We start from the raw sequence: 13,324 nt of genomic DNA on the forward strand, positions 1-13,324 counted from the left end.
ACAGAGATGACAGTTGCTCTTTAAAAATTATAATTTAAATCACGTTGATTTAAATCAAGCTTTTTTACTAATGATTTAAATCATGATGTAAATTGTGATTTAAATTGACTTGATTTCAATCAAATCTACCCTGAAGCAGAGTTTTTCAAACTGTGTTCTGTGGAATCTAGACAAATGTGACAACTTGATGGAAGCTCCATGAGAAACTAAGAGCAAAAGAGAACAAAGCTCATTCAAAAACAGCTGCTTTTCTATCACTAGAGGTCTGCCTCTTGATCAGAAGTTCTAGGATTTTGTTTTCAATGATTTTTTTAAAAAATTGAAAAAATTTGAAACCCCTAGTATAAAGCAACATCTCAGATTAACATTATTCAGCAACACTTACATTTATCATTAAAAATCTATGAATGAATTCAGGTTGTATGAATGTCAAGGCATTCCAAAGAACTTAAAGCTTAAAGAGAAATCTCAAAATGATGCCTCCCACTCCAAAAGTCCACTAGCCCACTGATTTCAGGACGGGGGGCGGGGGGGATGGAAAAAGAGACAGAATTCAACCTGTCTAAACAACCTGCCTTCTAATGTGCAATATTTTATATGATTACGTTTGTTATTTTATTTAATTACTATATTTCAAAATCATCCTCTGCTCTGGATGATATGCTAATTAAAGCAAGAAAGAAAATGTAGCAACAGGAAAAAGAATCAAAAAGCAAATAGTTGAATAGGCTATGTTGCCAATACAACTACATTCTGAAAGATCTGTTAAGCAATATCTTTATTAGACCAATGTGCAAATTTTGGAGCTCTCTTAATTTTTGGTAAGTAAAACATTAAAACAAAAGCCTGGGGACTGGAGAAAGGAAAAATAAGGAGATGACTTAATACTGAACTCATAAAATCATGATGGAACACGGAAGGAGACTGGGGACTGGTGTACTGATAATTTTGGCTTGTATTCAAGACTTCATTTCGTATTATGAGGATATGAAAACAATGGCAGAGCTCTTGTTTTTAAAAATATAAAATCCAAGACTTATTCTCACCCATTTTTATCCTTAAGCAAAATAGAGACCTTGATAAATAGGAAAAATCAGTAAATTATAACTTGTACTATAATTACTACAATCAATCTATTATGTTTACTTCTTACTTTGCAAGATCCCTAACATGCAGGCTGACTTCCAGGGATCTCTTGCTGCTTATCTTTTAACTCATTTGCAATTTTATCTGCTGATGGGAACTTCTTCCATTTAAATTAAAGAAGAAAATGCAATACTGTCTAGAGTGACTAGACTAGAAGAGCTGTTGCAGCCAAAAGTTTTTTTCTGAATAAATGCAAGTATGGTGGATGCAGGGATTTAGAATTGAAGGAGGATAATTAATTCCTACCACCAACACCACCCATGTCACTTTCTTAACTTTAATCAGGCGTCAAAATCAATTAACAGAATTGGAAGTAAAAATGCAACTTCTGTTCCAGACAGGTTTTTCATAACAGAAAACAGTAGTTACATACTACTGTTTTCTTACATACTACATACCAGCTACATACTACATACCAGCTTTCCCAAAGAGTAGCAGGAAAAATATGATTTGATTTCTTTAAGATAGTAACTACTTACATGTATTGCAGTTGACTATTTCTTACTGTCCCTAGACCTCTACACTAGCAACACAGAAGTCCTGATATAGAACTATTTTTCTTCCTTTCTCCCTGAATGATGTCACATTTCTGCTTTACAAAATGCTTACTTGATGCAGTGCAGTTAATCCATCTTCATTGCACAGATCGGGATTGAAGTCGTTGTTCAATAAATAACAGACTGAAAGAGACAAGGCAAAGATTTATCCTCAGGAAGGTTTATTACACTTTATACTTAGATGGAACAAACAATTGGCCCCAAAGGGAACCACTATGTCTAAAATGCACAATGAAATAAGCTGAATGTGCTTTATATTATTGAATACAATAGAACAAGCACCATTTTAAATCCAAAACTTTCACTCAACAATTGTTTTAAAATCTATGTACTATTCAGACATCCCCAGAGGTATTGTTATAGCATGCTATTGCTCTAGCACTTAATTAACATCAGAACATTTGAGAAATGAATCCTGTTCAGCAGTCACAATTATCAGATTTTCATTGCTTCAAATTAAGAACTAGTAATGTGACATCTTTCAAAGTTACTGAACTTCAGTTATGGTGAGTTTAAACCAGTATGGTCAATGTGATGCAGACTTCCACTTCGACAATATTTGAAAGATTGCCCAAGTATATGTTGTGGCCTGCCAGTGACCAGTGGAGCTGGCAGCAGAGTCAGACAGTGAGGAGGTTGGGAAGGAACTTGGGCCAGTTCTGGGGGCTGGGGAAAGTTCAGATGAGGGCTCTGCATCGGAGGCAGAGAGGGGGCCAAGGCCGTCTGATAGTTATGTGCTGCCTCCGGAACTTCCGGAGCCTCAGGAGTCTGACATCAGCGAGGCAGAACAGCGGGAACCTGTTCCCAGTATGCGCATGGGCAGAGCTGTCAGAAGGCAAGAGCAATTAAGAAAACAGGGTCGACTTGGGAGTAAGGCTTGGAGATGATTGGCCCTTCCCATAAGACATAAAAGAGGAGCAAACAGGATGTGAGCTTTTGCCAAGTTTGGCCTTGCCCTGCGTTTGGCAATTAGTTCTCTGGCAGCATTCCAAGGGAGATAAGGTGGGTATTTATAAACATTCCCCTGATAGACTGTTTGTGAAGCCTTGTGGACTGTGAATGACAATAATTCACAGTTGTGTAAATAAAAGCGGTTTTACCGGGACTAAGATTGTGCTTTATACTTTCTAAGGAAGCAGGGGTTAAATGCTCCCGGTTCGGACTGGATCGCCTGATCTGATAGCGATGGAGGCGGGTGGTTCGGAGAACTGGTAGCAAAAATCTGTGCCCCCCCCCATGCCCAGCTGAGCTGCACAATCATCAGAGGTTTTTTTTTTTTACTTTTAAAAGCATTTTTTCTACAACCTCTTCGGCCGAAAAAATGCTTTTAAAAGTAAAAAAAAAAAAGCCTCTGATGATCGCGCAGCTCAGCTGGGATCATCAAAGGCTTTTAAAAGAAAAAAACCCTTTTTTTCTTTTAAATGCCTCTGACGATCCAAGCTGAGTTGCCTGATCGTCAGAGGCATTTAAAAGAAAAAAAGTCTCTACTGATCAGGCAACTAAGCTGGGATCGTCAGAGCCTTTTGAAAGCATTTTTTTACAACCTCTTCGCCGGAGAGGTTGTAGAAAAAATGGTTTTAAAAGTTAAAAAAAAAAAAATGGCTACGCCCACCCAGTCACATTACCCCCCCCAAGCCACGCCCACAGAACCGGTAGTAACAAATTTTAGATTTCACCCCTGTAAGGAAGCCTAGGTCAGAACAGTATATTTTTTTTAAAGAGGACCTCAAATATGTCTCTTAATCCCTAAAGATGGATCCTGAATTAGTTAGTTAGAAATCCATAGAAAAATGAGAATTTTAGAAGCGAACATCTTAATTGCTCATCTACTGTACATCAGGAAGCCAGTGTAAAGTTGCAAAGCACTGATTCTTCACCATCAGACATCGGGTTCAAGCGATTCAAAGAAACTAGAAGCAGTATAATGAAACAGTTGTATTTTAACAGGGAAAATGCAATGGACAATGGGAAGCTATTGTACATATAAATGGTAGAAAACAAACAAGAGGATGAATTTATGTACTTTGGTAGAATATTTATTAAAGAGATAAAAATGGGTGGATAAATTTTAAGATGTGCATCTTATATTTCTTAAAAAGAAATTTTAAGATGTCATAGAAAGATAGTGGATAATATGTGGTTGGTTGCAAAAGATAATGCTTGTCAAGACAAATGAAAATATCTTTGTGCAAGGGAATACTTCTGCCCACTTTGTCATATGGAACTGATGGTTAGGTATCTCATAAAAATATAAAACATAAACTGTAGGTGGTAGAAATTGGGGCTCTTAGAAAGAATGCATGACAAAGCAAGAATGAATGTGTGATGAATGAATGTGGACCATATACATTATTAGTGACCAATATGAATGAAATATGGGCTGTTTTATAATGACAATTAATTAAAATCAGTTCCCTATAGGATGAAAGCCACTGAAGGTTATGGACTTTAATTGACTCTGTTATTCCAATGTGGTGTAGATAGATACTTGTCAGTTTTCCAGTCTAAGACTAAGACAGAGTCACTGACCCAAAATGACCCAGCTAGCTTTCACAGGATTAGCAACTGGATATCCCCACTCCTAGTCCAGCATCACTAACCACTATCATAAATATACACACAGCAGTGTGGTATGATGGTTAAGTGATTATAGCGGTCCTGAGAGAGAGGAAGAGGAAGAAATATTAAAAATATAAAAAACGAAAAGCAATGTATGCGTAAGCATATGGAAATGGTGGAGCCAGGGATGGTTTACAATAACAGGAAGGTAGCACGATATAGTGCTATTTCTCTGTCCGCTACTTCACATTGCTACATATTGTTTATTCCAAAAGTAAGTAGCATGATTGCCATGTATCATTATTTTTGTACATGTAGAGGTGGTCCTCGCTTAATGACTTCTCATTCAGCAACTGTTCGAACAATACTGAACAAGCGGTTATGATCAGCCTTCGTATTTATGTTGTATACAGCATCCCATGGTCACATCTGGCACCGTGCCATTTGTGATTTTCTTTGCTTGCTTCCTACAGGAAAAGTCAATGGGAAAGCCAGCAAGAGATGTTGCAAAAGGCAAACGCACAATATCCTTGTGTATTTTAATGTGTCATGAAAAATTACAGCATCTCAGATTTACCATCTGCACAGCCTATGTGCCTATCACACAGACCCCAATACATAGTCTCTATCTGTATCTATCTATATATATTATGATTTGCTTAGATTAATCTTTCCTATTTTGTTGCCTTCCACATGCGTTGGTCTATATCTGACAACATGACCATCTAACTGGGGATGAAAAAAGCAGCAGTTCATCATCTGCACATCTGAAAGGTGCTAGACAGAAGAAATCTGGGTCAGGCATTCTTCTTTCTTGAGTGTGCATGAAAAATGGTCAGCTTTTGTTAATTCTATTTAAAACACCATCATAAGAGAGAGAGAGAGGGAAACAGAGGAAAGAACTAAGATTTGGGAAGTACTTTTGTAAATTCTTTTTAGGAAAAACTTCAAATCTTCCCTAAATAACCAATAGCATTTGCAAATAAATACTACAATACACTTTCCCTTTTCCTTATCATTTCCCCCCCTCCTTTCCTTTCTCATCTGAACAATTCATTTTGTGTATTTTTCAACTCGTCTAAAGAAGTAGTTTGTGCGACCCAGAAAGTATATGTGTTTCTCCTGACCCTTTTTGAAGGAACTGAGTAATAAATGTGTCATCCACCAGTGACTCTGGCTTTTCTGATTTACTCTGAATACAACTTCCATTAGGATTCTTAATTCAATCTGGCTCATTTAAAAGCCATTGTGGACTAATGACATGAGTATCTGTAATCACATTGGGTCTGCTTCCAGTGATATAGCCATGTTGCTACATGAAAATTAAATTTTATCAGTTCTTTTTGCTTCCCTTCTATTTTACAATATATTTCAGAAAATAAAAAATAAACTTGCCTGTTCTGTTTTTTCCTCTATCTCATATTCTTTAGCCTTTGGGTATACACTTGCCTCCACAAATTTTAAGTAATGTTATACCTAATTTGCTGAGCAGGCCACAATGCAAACTGGTTTTATCCAGAAGAAAACACATGGATAGAGGCAAAGATTTTGGTTTCTTTTTCCTACTATTTGTATTTTGTTCCTGATTGAGGTGTCTGAGACATTTATTAGAGCAATTTAGTGGCTTTTTCATCTATTAATGTGCCTAATCCAATCAAATAGCCATATATGATAGTGATCATTCCCACATATTCTGGAAGTGAATTTGGCATTGACTGCATATTTATGAAAGGATACTTTTTTTGTTTTATATAATTACTAATTAATTATATTGGATGGTATAAGAAGTGGGTTTCAGCAGATTCTAATCAGTTCTGGAGAACCGATAGCGGAAATTTTGAGTAGTTCAGAGAACCGGTAAATACCACCTCTGACTGGCCCCACCCCATCTATTCTCTGCCTTCCGAGTCCCAGCTGATTGGGAGGAAATGGAGATTTTACAGTATCCTTCTCCTGGAGTGGGGTGGGAATGGAGATTTTACAGTATCCTTCCCCTGCCACGCCCACTAAGTCACACCCACAGAACTGGTAGTAAAAATTTTTTGAAACCAACCACTGGATGGTATTGTGTTGGTTAAGATGCATAGAAGCTATTAGGAGGAAAACTCGACCTATTCACACCCCTTTTTTCTTCTTCATACAAATAGTTCATTTATTACAATGTAGCTGCTGCTGATGACCATACAACTTCCTTTGTCTGCACTACAAAAAATGGAAATTGGTGCAGCAAAGATTAGATGTGGCAGCTTATTACATAAAATCCCTCTACTGTTCTTCCCGAAAATCTTTGTGCTACCGTGTTTCCCCGAAAATAAGACCCTGTCTTATAATTTTTTGAACCCTGAAATAAGCGCTTGGCCTTATTGCCATGCACTCAAAAGCCCAATTGGGCTTATTATCAGGGGATGTCTTATTTTGGGGAAAACAGGGTACTATTGTGCTACAAGAGGTTGCCAAAAAAAGAGGGGTCAATTTATTTTCCAAAGCATCTGAAGGAAGCACAAGAAGCTATGGATGGAAACTAATCAAGAACAGAACCAAGCTTGAACTGAGGAGAATTTTCCTGACAGAACAATCAATCAGTGGAACAACTTGCCTCCAAACGTTGTGGGTGCTCCAACACTGGAGGATTTTAAGAAGAAATTGGATAACCATTGGTCTGAAATGGTATTGGGTTTCCTGCTTGAGCAGGGGGCTGGACCTCCAATGTCCCTTCCAAGTTCCAACTCTGTTATTCTGCTATTCTGTTACTATATGTCTTCTTTCCCAGTATATACAGGTAGTCCTTCAGTTACGACCAGTGGTGGGATTCAAATAATTTAACAACCGGTTCTCTACCTTAATGGATTTCTTCCAACAACCAGTTCACCAAACTGCTCAGAAAGTTAACAACTGGTTCTCCCGAAGTGGTGCGAACTGGCTGAATCCCACCACTGGTTACAACCATAATCGATCCCTGCAATTACGATCTTAAATTATGATAATTATAAAGTGGGTCACCTGATGATTGGACCCAATTTTTGCTAAGTGAATGGGATGGTCATAAAACGAATGCAACAGTTGTGAAGCAAACACTGCGGTTGTTCAGCGAACCCATTGCTGACTATGGGGTGATTTTTGGAGTAAACCTGAAGTAAACATCGGTTTCCAGAAAAAATGTCATAAATCACAGTCAAATGATCAGAATTCCTTCCAAACAGCCATAAATATGGACTGGTTACTGAGTGCTCAAATATGGTCAAATAACTTTGAATTGTCACTAAGCAACCGATCACAAGTTGAGGGCTACCTGTTTTAGACAATTACTTAGGAAGAAAAAACAAAGTTGTGTTTTCATACTGAGCTATGATTTCCTCAGTAAACAGTGGCCGAGTTCATACAATATTTCATGCCAAAACCAAACAAAGCACATTTTGATTCAGTGCACTGTTTGAAGTCTACGTACATATATTGGGAATGTTATAGGAGTAAATATGGCTCTGGGCAATGGTAGAGAATGGAATATCTGAACAAGTCACCAGAAAATAGCAGTAGCCCTTAAAAACTGTTTAAAAACATTTTCACACTTGATCTTGGCCAAAAAGGCTGAGAAGCTTTTCTGAAATATAAGTTGCTAATCATGACGAAGTTGTTGATTCATTGAACTCCATTTATAATTTATTTTAATGCAGTCTTACAAAACACATGAAGGCACAGAAAGCCCTGCACTTTTCAGAGCCAATTTAGCATCGTTTCCAGTAGATGGAGAAGATAACTGTGCAGGTAGGTGTAAATAGGTTTGCATTCTTGCTGGCTTGGCTATGATATTGCTTTGCTTTCCTGCTGCATTTCAAGAACATTTGTCAAGATTTTGCCACAAAGTGACAGCAGTATAGCAAAAGGGACTTCAAGTGTGTAAATAAAGACAATGCCAAATGGACATTATTTGGCTACTTGTTCTTCTCATTCCCAAAGAAATCCTGGGAACCTTAGTTGCATAAGATGTTTTTGAAATGGAATTACAATTTTGCAACAAGGTGACAACAGTACAGCAAAAGGGACTTCAAGTGTGTAAAGAAAGACAAATTCAATGCCAGATGTAAGAAAATCCTGGGAACTTTAGTTGCATATTTTTTTTAAAAAATGGATTTACAATTTCTTGGCTTTGGCAAGACACCAAATCAAAATCGAAATAGATTCCTAGTGTGAGGACTAACTACGCCAACAATGCTAACTTAAGGAAAGTGACTATGCAAGATACCTAAAAACTAGTCCATTTCAGGTTTCCTCTTTTATAGGTAGACCAACCCATTTTAAAAAGAGGGAAATAGTGGCTGCTGAAGCAAGTTTCCCTCAAGAAAACTGAGGGGTGTGAGAAAAGGTTAGAAGCTGAATGAAGGTTGCGCCACACAAAAGAAACTAGCATTTGGAAACCAAGCAGATGTAATCGGAACCACAGGTTTATAAAGAACACATCATTCCAAGTTGACCACATTGTGTATCAATATGATTAACACTGTCTACGTACCACGTTGGGAGGTGAAAGCAGAGCACCTAAGGCCATCCTTACACTGACTCAATGGCAAGTAAATAATAAAATGTTTCCACAGATGTTTCTGTGGAAATAGTTAGCAGGCCAACACACACAGATTGTGGATAGGGTTTTTTTCTGGGATTTGGAGAAAATCCAGCGGGATTCTTTGCTCTAGAAACCAGGTCTGAACTATTTTAAAACTTATGCTACACATTTTTGGGTTTTTTTAAAAAAAAATGAGGGAAAGGGGAAAACTGTACTGATTTTCAATGTCAGTAGTCAGTCAGGGTTCTGAGAATTACCCATTCCTGCTTTAAATTCTTCAAAAGACAGAATGAGAGAGTAAGCAACCTCAGGGGTTGCAAAGGTTTTTGTTTCACTAAAAGATTCTACTTTTAAATTCAGTGGCCTAGTTTTGCATATTAAATTGTTTCAAGAGCAGTGCATCAATAAAGGTGAAGACAATACCTTCATACTATAAATGGTTACCCTTGGACAAAGCTTGTTTATCAGAATTGCAAGACACATGATCAGTCTTACCCGTTAAACTAGGAATCAAGACATTACTGAACAGTTCTCAATGCCCTTAAGTCTCTGGACTACTTCCTGCCTACCTTACACTGCTTGTCTCTAAAATGCCTACTATCACAACATTGGACAGCTGTATAAGGATTTGAGCCCCAGGGCAGACTCTGTTAGTTGCCAAGAACATGTACGAGAAGTAATTTGACACAGTTAAGATAAACTGCTAGACAGTTGCTTCATTTCACAGCCCTCTCTCCCCCGGCTTTCAAATTCATGAATGTCTCTACTTCTCAATTACTTCTTTATCCTGAGAGCGGTTCCTAGAATATGGTGACTTGACCTTTCACTGACATTACAGGACTTCATGTGTGTTCAGGCTTCAGCTTGCAAATTTTGCAAAAGGTTATTATTATTCAACAAACAACAGAGAGGCAGTCAGCAGGAAACCATTCAGTATAGCAACTTATCATCTCCTAGAAACGTTGTTTCTCAAGGTGTTCCATAAACATGACAGTCTTAAGTTCATGGTATCGCTGGAGGCTACACTTCACTGATCTTCAATTGGTGGTCAATTACTTGATCCTGATCTGGAAGCAAGCCAAGCAAAGTTGAACAACACTCATATGTTCTTATTCTTTTTTATTATGGTATTTGTTTTGCTTTTAAAAAATGTAGAGAAAACAGTCAACACAACAGATGAAAGGGGAAATAAAAGTGACAAGGAGGAAAGCACATGGACAAAAGAAGCTATGTGTTTCCTCCTCTAAATGCAAAGTTTCAATTTCAGATATTTATCAGATTTATGTAGACAGCCATCTCACCAAGTGATTCTGGATGGTGTACAACAATCAGATAAAAAACAACATAAAATCAATATTTAAAATATAGACAATCATTGGTGATTTTTTAAAATCATCAAAAATTAGAGTGTAATATAATAAGGATTGCAATTTTTAATATATATATAATATAGGTGAGCCATTATTATAATTATTATTATTATAATTTATTTTGTATACCCCCTTCTCCTGAAAGACTCGGGGCGGTGAACAGCCAGCAGATAAAATACAGAAAATACAAAAATTAAAACAATATTAAAAACCAATTAAATTAATTTGGCCCACAGTTAAAACACCCCCATATTAAAAAACCCATAATTTAGCAATTTAAAATTAAAACAATTTAAAAAATATGGTCAGGTCAGCCCAGCTTGATGAAACAAAAACGTCTTTAAGGCATGGCGGAAAGTGCGCAGATCCGGGATCCGCCGTATCTCCGGGGGCAACTCGTTCCAGAGGATCAGTGCCCCTACAGAGAAGGCTCTCCCCCTGGGGGCCGCCAGCCGACATTGTTTGGCCGACGGAACCCTGAAGAACCCCTCTCTGTGGGAGCATACTGGTCAGTGGGAGGCTACTGGCGGCAGAAGGCGGTCTCGTAAATACCTGGGCCCTAAGCCATGAAAGAATGGCAAGGTTCACGTATCAAACTGAATGCTTGCTTTTGGATTAATATGATACATGAACCCAACCATTGTGGATTGATTAAAGTTGGGTGTGAACACAGCCAGTGTGACTTACTCAACAACCAAAATGTTAAAAAGCCATGGTTGCCCTTAATATGAGATTCCAATGCCCACCTTTCTGAGTGAGAAAAGAAATGATGATTTTTAAGGAGCATTAATCTCTACCCCAGTTGCAAAATACACCGACTATTTCAAATCAAAGAATTTGCCAGTACTGACTCATCTGAGCCACACATGGGGAACTATTTTTACTGTGTGTATGTGCCTGCTTTTGAGTCAGCATTGACTCCTGGTAACTGCCTGGACTAGTTGCTGCAGTTTTCTTGGTGAGATTTCAGAAGGGGTTTGCTTTCCAGGGCTGACTTCACCCAGCTGTCTTCCTGCCAAAGGTGGGTCAGAGCTCAATGTCTTTTGCTTTTTAGCCCAGGGCCTTAATGGCTGTCATTGAGGGTAATTTATTGGAAGACAATAAAGGGTAACTACATGAGGGCAATTTATTAGATGTTACATACCAACTCCAAGCATAGCCAAACTGAAAATGTATGCCTCTTCTTTTCTACTCTATACTTTCTCTTTTCAACTGCCACATGAGGGCCATGGAAGTCTTATCAGAAAGTTGAACTTGTTAGATTTTTTGAAATTAGATATAAGTACATATTAAATTAGGCTGAGAGCTCGTTCTGATGTAACTCATTGAACTCTCACATATCTTAGACAGTGGTGAAATCCTCCCACCGGTTCTCTGCCTGCGTATGTGTGGTGTGCGCCAATTGCACACTGCATGCGTGCTGTGCACCAAATGCTGCATGCGCAGTGCACGCCAACGCACGCTGCATGTGGAAAAAGGAGGCTTAAGAAGATAAGTAGAACAGCGAGGGGGGGAAAACAGCTGTGCCGCGTGATTTAGATTTGCTAGAAAGCAGGATTTCCTGCCTTCTAGCGAATAGAAATCACATGGCACAGCTGATTGTTGGACATACCGGTTTGGATGAATCAGTAGCTTTTTTAAACTACTGGTTCGCCCGAACCGGTAGCTTTTTTTTACCACTGGTTCACCAAACCAGTAGCTTTTATTACTACCGGTATGAACCAGTAGCATTTCACCCCTGATCTTAGACTATTTTGTTGAATCACATATTGTTAAATATATGGTTTATTGAAAAAAAACTGATTATGCTAAAACATAAGTTCACAGAATATGCTCATTCAAATAAAAATAAACTATATTATGGCTTAGAACAGAGGTGGGGAACCATGGCCCTTTTATGACTTGTGGATTTCCAGAATTATTGAGCCAGTTGATGTCACAAGCCATAACAGGGCCATGGTTCCTCACCCCTGGATTAGAACAACCCCTGGATTAGAACGGAATGTGGCCTGAATTACCTCCTTGACCAGTAATAAATCTCTAGGATTTTTCAGAAAGAAGTCCTTCAGGTCTACCTGTAAATGCCAAGATGCGGCCCAGAGAATGGCAGATGTTTGAAGACCAAGTTACAATGTTTTTTCCTTGGATTGTTTTTTGTTTGTTTGTCTAGTCTTACTCCAATGAAAAAGATTGAGATGTGTATTATTAAACAGCTAGATTCCTTTATTGGACTAGCAATTCCAATTATTTTATAATTGCCATGGATTATGTAACTTTTGAAGGAGTTAGAAACAGTCACAAATTGTTCTTCAGTGCATCAGTAGTGCTGATTATAATCTAAAATTTTGGGCGCCAACAATGAATTTAACCCTCTTTAACCTTATCAACGCCTTCTCCTTACAGCACTTTTTAAAAAATTTTCAGCCTCTTTTGAATGTTCTTTTATCACCCTGTTGTTAAGGCTGCCTACACACACAAGAAACTATTTTCTAGACTGTTCCCCCCAACCTTAAAGTCACGCAGTGACAAACTGCAATCTGCTCCACTGTTATTAAGTAAAATATATGCCCACACCTCCTGCATTAGGCTTTTTCTGTTTGCAGTTTTCCGTCTGTTAAAAAGGTCTTTTATAACCGAACAAAAAAACAAATCACACAAACAACGGAAACTGACTCACTGGTTCAGCGCAGGAAGAACAATGAGGCTGATTACAGAAAAAAAAAATATTGCATCTACAAAAGAAACAAGTGACGGACCTCTTTACATTCTGCCCTGCATGGCATCAATTCCTTTGTGAATATAAGCAAGACACTTTTGCTTATAATTCGAGACTCATTCTGCTCGGTCATGTTCATGTGAATGATAACAGCGGTGCCTACACACTTATTGAAAACTAGCCCGGAGCTTCTTGAGGAAAGGCAGGTTATAAATATAATTAATTAATTAAATCAAGCCCACCCATCCCACTCTTCAAAAACCCTTCCAGGACTAAATGCAGATTAAAAAAAAATCAGCACAACAGTAAACACAATTCCTTCCTATGTATATATTGTACATATCCTTGAGTATTATGGCATTGAATATATAGTTGTTTTCATATTCCATAAATGTCCAAATGCCTTGCTGCATATTAG

The 13,324-nt window shown here is 38.0% G+C and overlaps 1 protein-coding gene across 3 annotated transcripts in view; it reads right to left on the minus strand.

The window, feature by feature from the left end:
• The window catches only part of PPP1R16B (protein phosphatase 1 regulatory subunit 16B), a 106,114-nt gene that overhangs the window by 22,753 nt on the left and 70,037 nt on the right, over positions 1-13,324 (minus strand). For all 3 annotated transcript variants that reach the window (XM_034413937.2, XM_034413938.2, XM_087889180.1), the window contains one exon: positions 1,756-1,826. In XM_034413937.2, coding sequence (XP_034269828.1) covers positions 1,756-1,826 — 71 coding nt within the window. The remainder of the gene's footprint in view (positions 1-1,755; positions 1,827-13,324) is intronic.

This window comes from Pantherophis guttatus, chromosome 3 (assembly GCF_059756535.1).
Source record: "Pantherophis guttatus breed Tessera chromosome 3, ASM5975653v1, whole genome shotgun sequence".
In the NCBI taxonomy this organism is placed as follows: Eukaryota; Metazoa; Chordata; class Lepidosauria; order Squamata; family Colubridae; genus Pantherophis; species Pantherophis guttatus.